This window comes from Mauremys reevesii, linkage group 9, assembly GCF_016161935.1.
Source record: "Mauremys reevesii isolate NIE-2019 linkage group 9, ASM1616193v1, whole genome shotgun sequence".
Classification (NCBI taxonomy): Eukaryota; Metazoa; Chordata; order Testudines; family Geoemydidae; genus Mauremys; species Mauremys reevesii.
In genome coordinates, this window is record NC_052631.1 from 82,552,615 (window position 1) to 82,569,467 (window position 16,853).

Below are 16,853 nucleotides of genomic sequence, written 5' to 3' on the forward strand. Positions count from 1 at the left end.
TGGAGGGGCTCTGATATGCTGCCCAGGGGGAAGGAGGGAATTGCCTTGATGGCCTGAACGGGACAGCTCTGATAAGTTAAAGACTGGGTGGTTCCCCTCAGAACCTGCATTATTGGCTTCTTCTGAAAGCCTCCATAGCTGAGAATCTGACCACCTTGGGGAGAGGGGGACTCAGGCAGCTTGCATGGGGACATGGGACACTGACATCATGGAAGAGAGACTGTGTGGTGAAAGGGGGCTCTGGCAGTTTGTGATGGGAAGCAGGGACACTGGCAGGCTGTGAGGGGAGCCTGTCGTGCTGGAGGGAGCTCTGGAAGCCTGTGAAGGGCAGTGAGGATACTCACAGCCTGTGAGGGGCATTGATGAAGATGGGGGCTCTGGCATCCTGAGAAGGGAGCCTATGGTGTAGGAGGGGGCCTCTGGCCCTGGGAGGGGACACTGGGGGGCAGTAGGGTTTGGCAACCTGAGTGGGGGATTGTTCTGACGGTGCTGCTGTCTCTTCTTCACTTTGAATCAATCGATAGGAACAAAATCTCTGCATTTTTCTCTTTCTTTCCCCCAAATCAGTTTTTTTAGTTTTTCCCCTCTAGTTTTCTGGTTAAAAAATAAACAGTGGTGCTTTGATGTATCTAGTGGTAGGAGAATCCCCCCGGAATCAGTGCTTCTCTCCACTCTACCCCATATGCCTGCATACATCCGGCTTGGCAAAGTGGCTCACTCTGCCTCGTTCTCTGTGCCCCCTAGGGAGATGACATCTTGGATCGGAGCTCCGAGTTGATCTACACTGGGGAGATGTCCTGGATTTACCAGCCTTATGGACGGAACCAGCAGCGTGTTTTCTTCCTCTTTGATCACCAGATGGTTCTCTGCAAAAAGGTAATGAAACCCACATGAAATCAGTGCTGTTCAGGGCACAGTGAGGATGAGGCATTCAGTGCCGAGCATCTTTCAAATGAAGCCATCCCAAAACATTTTTCAGGCCTGGAAGACAGCAACTCTCACAAAGGAGGAAATGTAGCAAGGAGGCAGGGAATAGAGCTGAAATTTAGACCAGACAGAGTTTATTTTTCCAGGCTAGTTACCATGAGGGGAGACTGCAAGAAACAGGATTTCCGGCTGTCTCAAGATTTGTTGGGTTGTACCAGTTTTATTAGGTGGAGCCTGCAGGAATTTTCAGCGGTCATAAAACCAGACATTAGAGCCATGAAACATAATGATGTTATGACATTGCATCAGAGCTTAAGGATATCTTAGCAGGACGTGATGATGTTGGGTGCGGAGGTCACAGGGAAGGATTTGGCCAAGAAAAAGTCCAAAAGTCCTGGTTGTTCCAGGGAGGGAGCAATGGAAGCAGGAAGTAATGTGGGGGGAGGAAAGTAAGTGAGGATGAGTGTCCCACTGAAGGGGAAACAGTAGAAGGCCAGACTGGTGAGCATTACAGTGAGGAATGGATGGAGGGGCAGAGGAAAGTTAGTGAGGAGAATAGGCAGAGGGGACAGAGGGCAAGGTCACATTGAGGGGAATGGACGGCAGAGGTCAGTGGGGAAGGTCACGGTGAGGGAATGGATGGAGTCACGGGAAAGTTACAGTAGATGGAAGTCCTGGAGAAGGTCACAGTGAGGGAAATGGACAGAGGGAACGGAGGAAGGTCTTGGTGAGGGGAATGGCTGCTGTTCTTCCTGTGGAACAAATATTTCTGTTATGAAGCATTTCCCATATGAGACCTATAAATATGTGCATGAGATGTTTGTCGATTTCTGAGAGAAGTGTAAAAGCTCTGACTGTATGCTGCAGCTGTTCCCTTAGGACCTGTGGCAGGCACATGTGGTCAAACCTGAAAATTGCTGTAAAATGAGCAAAAAAATCCACACTGCTGGATGGCTTGACACCCTGAGTGGAGAAGCAAAAAGTTGTTTTTTCACACAAAGCATCCTGAGGAATGGAAAACAGTGATTCAAACGCTGTTGAGCAGTCTCCTCAGCATGAGGTCTGTCCCTCCATTTTAGACCCAGATTTCCCTCATCTCACTCAGATCTGGCCAACCTGCACTTCTATTCTTGTGCATTCTAGACACCAGAAACACTAAATCATGGAACAGAGGTTATAACATGTTGAGAGGTTTTTATGCTAGCAGCAAATCCCACCTCCATTTGTCAGCTGCATGCCTTGCTCATTGTCTCATGTGTCCCTTATTTTGGCTCTTTGCCCCAAGTTCCCTTTTGGGTGTCGGCTGCAGTGTATGATCTGGAATCAGATGACCCCAGCATTTCTGTATGAACTGTGAAACCTGGCACTTGAGCAGACAGGTCAGGGACTCAGTATAATGGTCATTCCAGCCTCCAGAGGTAACACCAAGCAAAGTTCTGGGCTATGCAAGGCTGGCATTGCCTGTCATCACAGTGGTGTGTGGTCTAAACCTAAGCTTCATGAAATCACCGGCACAAGCTCCTTGGTGGCTTATCAGGCACACATCTGAATGGAGGCTCATCATTAAGGTAGGGAAGGATGATCAAGCGTGCCAATCGTGTAACCTTTTAGTGTCAGCACTGACACATGTACCAGTGGCTGGCAACCCTGTTGTAAACAATGCTGTCATAATGCGAGCCCTCTGCCTATCAGCCTGTGATGTTGTTCTAGTCTCATTAACATAATCTTGAATCATTATTCTGACAAAAGACTAAGGAAAGCATCAGTATCTGAAGTGACAGAGCTCATCAATCCTGGATATTTCTGTCTTCTGAGAGATCGGAACTCTTCGACTTTTGTGCTGTCCCTTGCAGGGGGAGTCCCTTGGATCAACTGCAAGTGTGAATGAAAATAACCCACGGATGCCACAGCCCTGCCTTCTCAGGCTGTGTTCTTGTCAGGTCTCGTATGTAAAGTGAGGGTTGAGCATGGTCAAAATGTGGATGGGAGCCCTCCAAGGAATACCCAGGTACTGAGGAAATGGTGTGGATGGCTCTTGAGACACTATGGAACCACTGCTCCAGCATTGTGCTGGGGGAGCTGTGGCCTGGATAGTTCAGGAGGGTGGTGTTTTTCCTTCTGAGTTACAGCTGACTGAATTTCTGCTTTCTGAAGATTTTTTTTTTCTTTCTTTCTCATTGCTTTTCCTTTTACACTCTTCCTGGCACTGTGAAATAAACTCCTACGGTCACAGAACAGTCAAGCTGGAACCGAGTGTATAAGCAGCTTGATTTGAACTTTAATCCTTAGCTCCTAAACTTCCACCATGACTTTGAATTTCTAATTTCTTAAAGTAAATTTCAGTTTTGTTTGCATCGGGCCTGCTCATGCAAGATAATGAGCATCTCCTGAAAGATGCCAAATGTCCTCAAGTCCCATTGGAATCAGACACAGGCCTTCAGTGAGGTCACTGGGAGCTGAGGGTGCTCAGTGGCAAGAAGGATTGGGGCTGTTAAGTTCACCCAGTAGCACCTTCTCCCCTTATTCACTCATTCTGGCACTTCCTTTCGCTCGTATATATCAGTTCCTCCACTCAGTAGGGTTTGGAGAATACCACATTCCATGCATGTCTTCACAGGAGAATCAAACAAGACCCCTAATCATTTTGAGGTCTATCCTAGCCCATCGAGTGGGTATCAGCCCATTTCCTGGAGGAAAAGAATTCATATCGGACAACGCACAAGCACTGGTGGTACTAGTTGGCACTCTTGTAAGGAACAGAGGTTAAGAGTTGAAGGTAGTGTCCCTGGTGACTAAACTAACCGCTCATCTTGTGAAGCCATCCCTCCAGGTCAGGATGGCCACACAGGCTTACAGGCCCTTTGTGTGTCTGCAGTACCTGCCTCTGTCTGTGCATTATTGATTGTGCTGATGATGTTAATCTTGTACCTTTGCTAGCACAAAAAATCCCGTTTTTATTTTTTTTAAAAGTGTGTGTTTTTAAGCATGTTCTTCCTTCTTTATAGCAGTGTCCTGGAGTATTATTTTAAAAAGATTGTCTGAATAAGGGATTGACACTAGCGTTATCCCACAGTTTGGGTTCACACATGCTGTAGACTTAAACCGGCGTGATATACAGCATGCGTTGTCAGGACACTGGGGTCAGGCTCTCCTGTTGAAGATTACAAGAGGCAGCCAATTAGCCGATTAGGATTCAGAGAGGTTCAGACAAGTCCAGTATTGCCTACCCCATGCACTGAAAAATCATGAGTTGAGCCTCAGAAAATCATCATATTGGCTTAAAAATCAGGAGATTTAAAAATATAGTAAGATTGGGTTCTTTTTCTTTGCCTTCTGGTTTTGGAACCTTTAGGGTGCAATCAGGTCAAGTTTGCAGGCTTTTCTCCCCAGTGGTAGAGGCTGAAACTTACTTTTTTTAAAAAAAATGGAAGCTGAGGGTCTCTCATGGTCATGTGACTTTAGGAGCCAGGGCTTTAAGGAAAACACTAATTATCACAAGACTTGTGATCACACTGGGAGAGTTGGCAATGTTGTCTTGCTCTCTCCTCAGCTCCAATGCAGTTTTTCCCAAGCTGCTTCTTCACAGCACTGCCTCGTGCTGTGCTGCTTCTTCCTGGAGTGCACTTCTTGTCTTTGTTCACCCTTATCAATCAGTTTGGGTCATTGCATTTTGTACCTCCAGCAAAAAAGCGTTCTCCTCTATTCCCAGCCTCCGCCAACCTGCACCGTAGCGTCACTTCACCTTGCCCACTGCTCTCTCAAGATAGTACCAATGAAAATGACAAGTATTCACGCCGCCATGCAGGAATTCTGCCCCTGAACTACCCGCAGGTAGACTGAGTTGGATGGAGGATGTGACTCTGTCTCAGTGACTGACTTCCATGTTACTGCATTAAGCAAACCAGTCTCTGTGGTAATCCGCTTTCTCAGTTTAGCACCAACGTCTTTTTTGTCTCTCCCATGTTCTCCCAGCTCCTTTTAATTCTTCTTGGGAAGCAACTGGGGGTACGTTCAGACTACCCGCCCTATCGGCGGATAGCAATCGATTTATCAGGGATCAATATATCGCGTCTCATCTAGACGCAATATATCGATCCCCGAACGCGCTCCCCGTCGACTCCGATTAACTTCAGACTGTTCCAACAGATCTTTAGTTGGATGGGAATGGAGAGGCCATCTTCTCATGGTTGTTTCTCCAAAGTGCTAGCAACAGAATGGTGGAGGCAGAAGAAAGAGATAATATGTGAGCAAAAGTGTTGCTGTCTCTTGTTCTCTGAACTGGAACGTGGTTGTAGAGTGTGTGGTTAACCACAACATGGGTTTTGCAGAAGAAACTGTGGGTTGGTTTCCGTAATGTGAAAATCCTTGTAGAAGGGGAAGATGGGAATCAACTGTGTGGGAGGCAAGCACTGGCCTCTGCTCCATTTATCATCTGTCTATAACCAGGGAAGAATAATACATATTCCAGTAGAGTAACCTTAATTACCAAGAGATGAAGTCAATCCTAACTGATGTTAGAGTTAAAAGATTGCCTTAAAGGCATAGACCCTCTTTTTCTTCGCTCCCTGAAGTTGAGAGAGTTTGACACAGAGATACTTTAAATTTACAAATCGCATCACTTAACATCTGGCATTCTGACACAGAGTATTAATTATGATCTTAGCTTGTTATGTCTTGGGGTCCTCAAGGGGCATATGGTGTAATAGACGGTGGATCTGCAATGTTTCTCCTCTGGCTCGCAGCCCTGGTTTCCCCAAAGGTTGCAAAAGCACATTGGCATCAGATTAGAAGTGACAGGAGAACAGGCAAAGGGTTAAAAATGTTTATGTATTGAATTAGGCATTCCTTTTGTCAACGGTGGAGCTGCTCTAGATGGGGCTTCCTGTTCAGCACCTCCTGACAGAGCGGAAAAGATCAGTGGCTGCGTGACATGCATTTGGATTTCATTTGCACTTTTAATGTGTCTGTTGTAATCAAGATGCAATGTAAATTCCAGGTTGTCTTTCCCCTGAGCTCCAGGAGCAAAGGATGTTGAGTGAGAGGCAGAATGAGAGCAGCTTAATAGCAGTAGCGGACCATCTGAAGTATTATTGTTTTACTTACTGTCTGTAATGCCATTGAAGGACAAGGTTCCATGCAGTGAGTTTAAAGAGACAATCCCATGCCCTTAGATTTTTGTATTTGAGATGGTCCAATTCCTCTATAGCCTTTTTCGAAAACATACGGGTGACACCTTACTTCAAGCTGCATCCCAATCAAAACAAAATCCTCGCTCTCGCTTCAAGCCAACAGGGTCTTGCAGTTCTCTCCTAGAATCTGACTTGCAAAGACAGTGAAAGGCTGGGACAACTACTAGTCCATTTGTGTTATTTTAGGTGGCTTTCCAGTCACATGGAGCATGGTTACAGTTTTCCATCCTTTTCTTCCCATCACTGGGGCATTCGATGAAAACCCCTCTGCTGCCAGCCACTCCTGATTCCAGCCTGCAGAGTGGGGGTGAGTGGGGGTGAGGGGAACAGGTCAGCCTGTATTTCATCACTTTCAATGTCAGTACTGTAGAGACTTGGCGATTGTATATTGCACTTGCAGTCAAGGCATTTTAGGTCGTGGCCATGTCAGATGCCATAGGTTAAACATGGTCAAGCCTAATCTGCCCTTGTGTAAGACACCACCAAGGAAAAAACCCAGGAGACTGAGGAAGGTGATTCAGCACAGAATACTCCTCTCAGTGCCCTGGCTTGATGTTTAACGTCAGGCTTTTGAGAGGTATCAGTTCAACTGATATTATTTATTACTTACCTAGCATGCACCAGGGGGAAGGACTCTTCTGTCATCCCACCCTCTAACCCGGGGCTAGAACCCTGCATAAAGCTGCTGAAGTTCTGCTAATTCACTGTGGCAGGTGCTGCTTGTTAGTGAGTGTGGCCCTCTAGAGAGGTAGCTAGGACAGATGATATCCTGGGGAACAAGATCCCTAGGGCCAGCCAAGCTCAAGGAGGAAGCTTATGCTGAGGCTTACATTGTGTTAGTTATCAATAAAGCCAACATTCAGAAAGGGGCTGAGTTTGGAGGCTGCCTCAGGCCCTGTGTGCTCTGTTGTGGGCAGGGATGGGACTTAGTCTGTTCATATAAAATAGAGGTGTGCAAAATGCCTACTGCCAAATTCATCCATGGTGTAATTACCTAAGGCCTCTGCTCTGAGGAGCAGAAAGTTGAGCCCTCGTGCTGCAATGTTCTCTCACCATTACCATTTGAAAACCCTGAGAACAAATTGAAGGAGTCAGAAAAACAAGTTGACGTATCCGAAGAAGGGTTTCCTATCTCTCCCTCTTGCTAATCTGTTAGAAACAAAATCATCCTTGCCTCACTGCTTTGGATACAATGTGACTGGGCTTTAGGTGGAATAAGACATCAAAATGCCACCGATGTTCCACAAAATATACTGAGCAAAAGAACATTTCCGCATAAATGCTTTCAGCTCCTCTCTCTCCTCCCCCCTCACCCCATGCTTCATAAAATTGGCAAGAATGAATCAAGTGTCTCTTTCAAAACTCACTAGACAGGCACGACTGAATAATTTGGCAGGAATCTGGCAACCTCCCAACACAGCCGTCCTTGTGAGGGAAGGGATTACATAAACTTGTGTCTCATGGATTTGGGTTCCTCTCTCTTCACATATCAGCCAGTAAGGATACAAGTAACAAGCACTTCCCCTCTTCATAGAGATTCTCTGGCAGTAGCTGAGTGCTTTAAGTTGTGTCCAGGGAGTTCATGCTACATTTTATTGCTTCTAATATGATCTAGCTCTCCCTGATGCATTCAAAGGCCCTGAGTTCCTATACAGTCTAAACTGTTCTAGCCCAAAGACAGTGTAGCAGCAAAGTGGCCTCTTATTTCTTTGACTTGATATGTGAGTGAAGCAGGTGCCTGACCTAGCGCTAAGAGGAGAAATGGGGTGTTTCACCCAAAAAAGGTTTGGGAGTCATAAGAGCTACAACAAAGTCAGCGCCTGAAGCATCGTCCAGGAAATGATAATTACACTGACCTGAGTCTATGACTTGCCAGCTCGGGCCACATTAACTCTTGATGGAACTCCGTTGACTTCAGTAAAGTTACACAAGGGGATAAATTTGGCCCCTCCAGTGCTGGACCAGGGCCAGATTAAATCCTACTGGACTAATTTCTAAATCTGATGTTATACTGTCCAGATTCGGTGCTAGAAACAAATGTTAGCAGCTCGTGAGATATCCGGTATTAAAACGCGCTGGATGTGCCTGCAATGCCCCTAGCTCGATAGAAAACAAAACCGTTTCATGATACTAGACATTTATATAGCAGCTTTCATACAAAACGAGCCCAAAAGCAGATTACCAGCATACAGCACCACTGAAATGCAGCCAGCTGTGGAGCGGATAGTAGCATACACACACAATACACCATTGGAGGAATGGGAGCAATGCACAGTGGAGGAATGAGAAAATTTGGCCTGTCACTCTAAGTTCTTATATGATACCCATCACCTTGATGCCTGAGCATATTCCAACAGGAGAAATTATACTATATATATATTGTATATATAATTAGTTGTGTCCCTCCCCTCCAGTCAGCAGGAGCTAGATTTATTTTTTGACACCTTTAGGCTATTTAGGCCAAACATTTTCAAAAAGGTTCATTAATTTTTCGGTAAACAGTCTGATAGAACAAAAGTTCACTGTTCTGACATATCAGCTCCCAAATCTCCAGTGTAAGTCAGAGTTAGCTGCGGGTGCTCACCACCTCTGAAAATCAGGCCCAACGCACCTCAAGTTAAATGAGCAAGACACTTTTGAAAATGTTGTCCTTATGTCCCTGCAAAGCCGAGCAGATCTCATTCTTTTAAAGGGTCACACTCAAGTAGGCTAGGTCCCAAACATAGTTAATGGGGATTTCTGTTTTTTTAATTTACAAAACTGAATAATACTGAAAAAAATTAAAATACCATAAGACCTATTGTAAAACAGTGTAGTGTGCCACACTCTCATTTCTTACAGGAGACTGTGGGGGTGGGGAGAAGGAAGGGCAGAAAAAGGGGACAGCAAGGTGGGAAAATGAAGACAGAGTTGAGGAATAAGTTGAAAAACCTGATTTCCCCTATCCACACAGCTTGACCACTGTCCAAAACAACTAGAAATCACCAGAGATGGGCCTGAACCACACTGGTGGTTTGGTTCCAAAACCCAGATCTGCCTTTCCCCAAAGTTTGCATTTATATCTGTGGTTTGTTATAGGCCTGTGGTATAATCATGGGCTAATTTGAGGGCTCTGCCTGACATCTGAAGATGACTGAGCTTGCAGTTATGTAACGTTTTCTCGTTCAAGTGTCTCCTTAAAATGCAGCTCTCCCATGATGCCTACCAAACACTCGACAGTGGCCAGGCAAATGATGTGCTATGATTGCTGCTTTTTACACTAATCATAATCATCTGACTTTTGTCTCATGTTTCGTTTTGTCTGCTTGTTGTATCCACCTCTGTCTTACATTTAGATTACTAGCTCTTCAGGGAAGGCATTGTCTTTTCATTATATGTGCGTACAGTGCCTCGCACAATGGGGCCTGCATCGCTGATTAGCTTGTAGGTCCTACAAATAAATTAATACCAATAATAAAGAGGGCCGAGCAGAAAGTTCACCATTCATAATTGCAGCAAAAGAACAGCGTGACATTTTGCAGATGGTTTGCGCTGAGCAGGGAATGTGGGGAGCAGGAGAAAGATTGCCCAGATCCCTAGAACATTTCTTGAAAGAAAATTAAAACAGCTGAGCTAGGGTTGCATCTCTCCTTCAATTCTCCCTTTCTCCCAAACTTGCTAAGCAGTTCTTCAGAGGCCCTTGAAGTGCTGATCAAAACATCACATTATATCATGTGGAAGACGAGTGATTGGAGCTCTTGGGTGACTTCCCTGAATAGGAAAAGGGGAAAATAACCACCAACAAAAAAAACAATATCCCCAGATAAGGGTCAGGTCAAAGATTCTGAGTGGGTATTGAACAATGTTTGCATTCCACATCACCTAGCACACTTGCATACCAGAACTCGCAACACCCATTCAGGATAGTGCATGTTCACACACCAACACTAACACCCCCTCCCAGCTTTTCTTACTGACATTTCAGAGTGGAAATAAGCAACCACCACTTCTGTAACACTTTAGGGCTGGTCTACACTAAGGGGAAAAATCGAGATATAATACGCAACCAACTTCAGGAATAACGAGCTGAAGTGTATCTTATATATATCTAATATCGATAACCCCGACGGGCCGCAGTGGATGTCCGGGCTCCGGATGTCGACGCGCCGCCCGCGCGCCGGGAGTTAGTGAAGAATCTGAGGGGAGTCGGCGATCGATAATATATCCGCGCGATGATGATACATATCGCATATATCCCGATATCGCGACCACCGAACAGCGGTAGTGGTAGACACTCACAGTACACACTGTGTCACTGTTTCACTTCCAGCACCACAGAGCCCACCGATTACATCTTCTTACTAGTTTGCTGAGGGGGTGGCAGGGGAAATAAATTGTCCTTCAAAGTGTGTTCTTCCAACCAGATTTTTAAAGTTCAATGTTAATCATAGAATCATAGATTATCAGATCAGCTTGTTGGGCCATCAAGTCCTGCAGTGGCTACTAAGCCCGATCAGGCAGAGTGTTTAAACATGTGCTTACTTTGAGTATATAGGTAGCATTGATGTCAATTGGACTATTTATATGCTTAAAGTTAAGCACATGCTTAAGTGCTTTAAGGCACAATTCATAGACTCATAGAAGATTAGGGTTGGAAGAGACCTCAGGAAGTCATCTAGTCCAACCCCCTGCTCAAAGCAGGATCAACACCAACTAAATCATCCCAGCCAAGGCTTTGTCAAGCCGGGCCTTAAAAACCTCTAAGGATGGAGATTCCACCTTAAACAGATTACTGCTTCAGATGTTCAGTTAAACAGAACTCAAGTCTCAAATGTCTGATTCTGGCAACAGATTTCTAGTTAGGTAGCATGTCCTTCCCCATCCCATTTGTGCCATCCCCCTGGTACATGCCATCAGAAGAACATTTGGAAGAATTTGGGAAGCTAGGCCAATATAGGCTGTGGTAGCATCACATCTACCATCATTGCTTTGCTTTTTCAGCCTAGGAAACCTTCTCTGTGTGACCATTTGATCTTCACGTTCTAAAGCCATTAAGATTATATGCTGAAATGTTGTTATAATATTTTGCAGTTCTAAACATTTCAAAGTGCCTTTTACAGATTAATTAGTTGCAACTCACAACATCCCTGTGTGGTAGGCAAATATCCCCCTTTTAAAGATGGGGAAACTGAGGCACAGAGGCATTATGATTCACCCAACGTCATACAGCAAGTTATTGTCAGATCAGGCTTAGAACTGTAGCCTCCTGACTCCGATGCTTGTGCTTTAAGCACTGCACAATGCTTCCTGTCCTATTAACCTTTTACACATTAGAACACACGAGAGTTTGGGAACCAAAAGAAGTATCCTCAGCGGAAAGACCAATATCCTACATGTGCAACAAAATATTTCGAATGTATATTATGCAAGTAGTATCTTTTATGTAGTGAGCTTATAGGAGAGATATATTGACTCATATTAATTCATGTGAAAATGACCCTTTCCATCTCTGCGTTGGGATGGTTCTCTGATCTCAGGTTCGGTCTGCACTGGTCCCCATTGCAAAGAGAGTAAGAGCAGCTGAGAGGCTGCTCTGACTTATAACAGTGGAGGATAGATGAAGCAGAGCTCTACTATACCGCCCCCTCCCACAATCCTGACAAGCCCTTTCCAACACTCAGCATGACTCTTATATTGGTGGGGTGGCAGCTGACACAGCAGCCATATGCTCGCAAGTTCTCTTGTTCCATGGAATGTCCTGCTGGCCATTTGTACTGAGATTTCAATTGGGAACCTGGCCCTCTGTGTTCATGAAACACATAATGCTCTTTCCACCTGAGCTCGTAGCCTTCCACAGGATAAGACAGGTACACATCTATCAGCTGAACAGCAGATGCATGAGCACACACCTATGCCCTCTAGAGGGCTGGAGGATTACATATTTAGGACCTAATTTGAAAGGTGCCTCCTTCTGCCATTCTGGTTTGCTTCCCCTTAGAACTGCAACAGTCCTACCTGTTCTTATCAAATAAACACCCTCCCTCTCCTCCTTCATATGCCTCCTTTATACCCCCCTCTTCCTCATCATCCAAACACCTGTTTTCTTTTGTCTTCTGTGTGGTTATCTGATTTAGATTGTGAGCTTGTAGCTAGAAAGGAGGGTCTTGTGGGTAGACACTGGATAGGAACTCAGAAAGATCTTGATTCAGTTCCAGCACTGCCATGGACTCCCAGTCTGAATTTGGGCAAGTCACATAATTTCTCCCTGCCTCAATTTAGTATCTGTAAAATGGAAGTATTAATACTCCCTTTCTCTCAGACTTTGTGTCTTTTGTCTGTTTACATTAGACGCTCCTCAGAATGGGGATTGTGCCTTACTGAGCATGTACGACATGTAGCACGATTGGGATCTCAAGTTTGGTTGGGGCCACTTGGCTCTATTATAATCCAAATAATAGAAAGGTCTCCTGGGCACTTCAGAGAGGGCTGCATTGCAGTAATGAGAGAAGCAATTCCTACACACAATCCATTAAAGGAGCTGGGAACCTTTGGAATCAAATATACACTCTATAGACCAGAGGTCGGCAACCTTTCAGCAGTGGTGTGCCGAGTCTTCATGTATACACTCTAATTTAAGGCTTCACGTGCCGGTAATACATTTTTTAGAAGGTCTTTCTATAAGTCTATAATATATAACCAAACTACTGTTATATGTAAAGTAAACAAGGTTTTCAAAATGTTTCAGAAGCTTTATTTAAAATGAAATTAAAATACAGCTCTCATTAGTTTAGTGTGATCCTTGCCCTTGCTTTTCCTTGCTGAGTTTTCCAATGTCTGGTGGCACGTATTTGGATACTTTAAGCTGCACACAGGCTTCTGAGTGATCAATTGTTAACCAGCTGGAACCCCAGATTGGCAGCTGAGGTGAGTGGAGCTGGTGGCTGGTAGGGGTGAGCAAGGCCGGAGGCCTGGACCCTGTCTGGCAGGGGGCCTGCACTGGAATTCCAACGGGAAGCAAGATGAGTGGGGCTGCGGCGGGGTTTCAGCGGTGAGCTGAGTGTCTCCGCCTGCCGCCGCTCTGGGGTTTCAGTCACCAGCTCCTGCCAGCCGAGGTCTCAGCCAAGGCCGGCTTTAGGAAGTGCGGGGCCCAATTCGAACATTTTCAGCGGGGCCCTGGCAGGGATGACTAAAAAAAAAAAAAAAGTGTAAAAAAAAAGCCTTTCACTTCTGCCATGTGTTGTTTACTTTCCATAACTATATAAATAATACAATTATATATTATGTACATTGCATCATATATGCTGCTGATTGGTTATTAATGACCGCCGTTTCACATGTGTGGGTCCCCGCCACTCCCTGGGGGTGTGCACATGTGTGGGTCCCAGCTGCTCCCTGCCCCCCTCATTGAATCAGGTGTGCAGGGTTACTGCCCTGGGAACTGCAGGGCACCAGTGGACGTGGGGCTGGTTGGAGGCAAGGCAGGGGCTGACTGGAGGTAGGGTCTGGCAGGGCAAGGGGTGTGGGGCTGGTTGGAGACAGGGGGGTCTGGGGCGGGCTGGCTTCAGGCAGGGCCACGGGGTGTTTGGGGCTGCAGCAGGGGTTGGTAGGGCTGGAGACAGAGGAGTGCAGGACTTGCTGGCTTCAGGCAGGGGGGTGCGGCAGGGGTTGGCTAGAGACAGGGCAGGGGGTGCGGGGCTGGGTGTGGGCAGGTCGGACAGGGCAGGGGGGTGCGGGGCTGGGTGTGGGCAGGGGTGTTTGTGGGGCTGGCTGGCTTTGGGCAGGGGCCGCAGGGGTTGTCTGGAGACAGGGCAGGGGGTTTGACAGGGGCTGGCTGTGGGCTGGAGCTCCAGCCGGGGCTGCGGGGCTTGCCTTGCTCCAGCCGGAAGAGCAGGGCCACAGGAGTTGCCGTGCTCCAGCCGGAGCTCCAGCTGGGGCCACGGGGCTTGCCATGCTCCAGCCGGAGCTCCAGCTGGGAGAGTGGGGCTGTGGGGAGCTGCGCTCCTGCCGGCGCTTTGGTCAGGGGAGCGGGGCCATGGAAGACCCCGGAGCAGACCGCAGCCAGGGTAAGTAAAAAAAATTTAAAAGGCGCCTAAGGCGCGGGGCCCTCTTAGGCGCGGGGCCCAATTCCCGGGAATCGGCTGATTCGGCCTAAAGCCGGCCCTGGTCTCAGCCCACTGCCAGCCTGGGGTTCCTTCCCCCAGACCAGCTGCAGGTGCTGAGTGGGACCGGCGGCGGGACCCCAGCTGGCCAGGGGCCAGCAGCAGGAACCCCAGTGTAGCGGCAGGCTGAGCGGGTCAACCCACCCTGCGTGCCATCAAAAATCGGCTCACGTGCCACCTTTGGCACACGTGCTGTAAGTTGCTGACCCCTGCTATAGACATACATTAGGTTTCAGATCTTTAACTATGAGTATATACATTCACATACCAAATATGTGTGTGTGTAACTAGATATGGAGACTGTAGTTAGATTTTGCTGATGGGGAGGTTGTTAGTTATGGTGAATTGATTATAGGGGCCCGTTATATTTTGAGAGCTGTGATTGATTTCATGGGAGTATGCGCAGGTTCTGTTATAGATAATTATCCTGAAGTTTGTATGTTTTTATTGTATGTGCAAGCTCATAGAGTCCTGGGCAGGTGAATTAAAATTCAGTTGAAGAATAAATAATATCCATCTATTGAGATATATGGACTTGGGACTCTTGCTCTTAACACTGGGAACATTCAAGAACCCCTGAAAATAAGTCGCTGTTCAGGCATGCTAGCTGAATTAGAATATACAGCTAAAAAGAGGAGAATGTTCCTTCTTCCTGTTTCGCATAATAGCAAAAGGGAATTTGTTGAATGCATGGAGCAGTTGGCATGGGTTATCCTAAGATGTACTATGTTTGAACTCTGTAGCCATTATGTACCACTTTGAATTATTTAGTCTTTTGTCAATTTCAATATGTTTCTTTTATATTCTTGGGATTGCCTAGCATCCCTCAGGTGGCTGAAAATTCCTGTTAAGCTTAAGGCTAAAGACTCTAGGGAGCCTGGTGGAAAAAGAAAAGGTGATCTGGCTTCCTTAAAAAAAAAAAAAAGTTTTCTTAATGTGCGGTTCTTTTATCTAAAGTCAGGTTTGTGAAAGTGACAGGGGCTTCATGTTTATTGTTTTACAGTAGTTTCCACATCAAATTGTTTAATGTACAAGAACAGAAAAAGAGGTGTTTCTTCTAACTGCCCACTATGCAAATTCAGTCTGGGATCTGATGGTCAAGCTGGGTTCTTTCTTGCTAGTGCATCTTCACTGGCAATAAATATTTTCTGGGCTGCATGTTGCCTCCCAGTGACACATGTGCAATTCTGTTGCTTTCATATTCTTCCCTCGGAAGAAAGCAACCCCACCATTTTCATGTTGTTCCCTCAGGGGCACCTGTGAAAATATGGATATGTCCACATTGCAATTAAAAACCTGGGGCTGGCCCAGGCCAGCTAATTTGGGCTTACGGGGCTCAGGCTTGCAGGACTGAGGCTCGCGGGGCTGTTTAACTGTAGTGTAGATGTTGGGGCTTGTGCTGGAGCCTGGGCTGTAGGACCCTGTGAGTTGGGAGGGCAACCTGTGCAACACAGTTAAACCAACCTAACTCCTGGTATAGACAGCATCCCTCAGGGCAGACAGCAACCCCAGAGCAGCGGCAGGCTGAGCGGGTCAGCCCACCCTACGTATAGACAGTGTTAAGTCCATGGGAGAATTCTCCCATCGATGTAGCTACTGTGTCTCAGGGAGGTGGTGTACCTATGCCAATGAGAGAAGCCCTCCTGTCAGCATAGGTAGCATCTTCACTGAAGCGCTGCAGCAGCACAGCTACGCCGCTTCAGCATTTTAAGCGTAGACCTGCCCTAAGTGTTTTGACCAGGGTAATTTTCTTAAATGACAGGGTTGTTTCTACCGATTCTATTGGGAAATTATATCACAATTTAATACATCCTATTGTTAGAAAGTTTTCCATTATGTATTCAGTCTGAAATTTCCTTTCTTTTCTTTGCCTACTTTGCTAGAATAAGATACTTGCAAAGCATATTGTTTAATGGATTGTTTCATTGGGAGTTTTAGGGGAAATATTAAGACTAAGAGCTTCTAGACATTATCCTCTCTCACCATCATTAATACCATTAAGCAGATTCATAAAACAGCTCTTGTGAGATCTTATGCCAAGTTCATTTGTTTTCTTTATTTCAGGAATTTTTATAAGACATATCCTAAGGACATTCACCATTTAATCTTGTTCAGTTACATAAATGTTGTGCTTTGATTTTATTGGTGCTGTTAGATTATTCCTCCGATAAGTTATTTATCTTTATTGCATTTTCAAAATAGTTGAAAAATAAAATAGGAAAGAAAATGGCTTGCTGTTTAAATGATCGAGATAAATGAACTTTGTACAACCGAGTATTGGTTTATGAGCCCTGCGGAAGAACCTAGCCTTAATTGTGTCTTGTTCAAATTGGCTATTTAAATATTAAAGCCTTATAACTGCTTCTCCATATAGAATCAGGTTCCTATTTGATTAATTTCCTATTTTCTGATGACCTGGCTTTCTTTATGCTGTGGTCATATAAATGGTTTATACAGCAGGCCTGATTCTCTGCTCAGTACATCAGAGTGAATCAGGAAAAGCTCCACTGCAGATAATACAAATGTTACTGTTGTAAAACTGGTGTAAGCAAAAGGAGAATCAGGCTTCTCGGTATTTATTTTATATCCTCTTTTTGGG

General features: G+C 45.7%; 1 protein-coding gene across 7 annotated transcripts in view; it reads left to right on the top strand.

Annotated features, from left to right (window-relative positions):
- ARHGEF9 (Cdc42 guanine nucleotide exchange factor 9) overlaps positions 1–16,853 on the top strand; it is a 264,186-nt gene that overhangs the window by 231,172 nt on the left and 16,161 nt on the right. For all 7 annotated transcript variants that reach the window (XM_039489630.1, XM_039489631.1, XM_039489632.1 and 4 more), the window contains one exon: positions 745–876. In XM_039489630.1, coding sequence (XP_039345564.1) covers positions 745–876 — 132 coding nt within the window. The remainder of the gene's footprint in view (positions 1–744; positions 877–16,853) is intronic.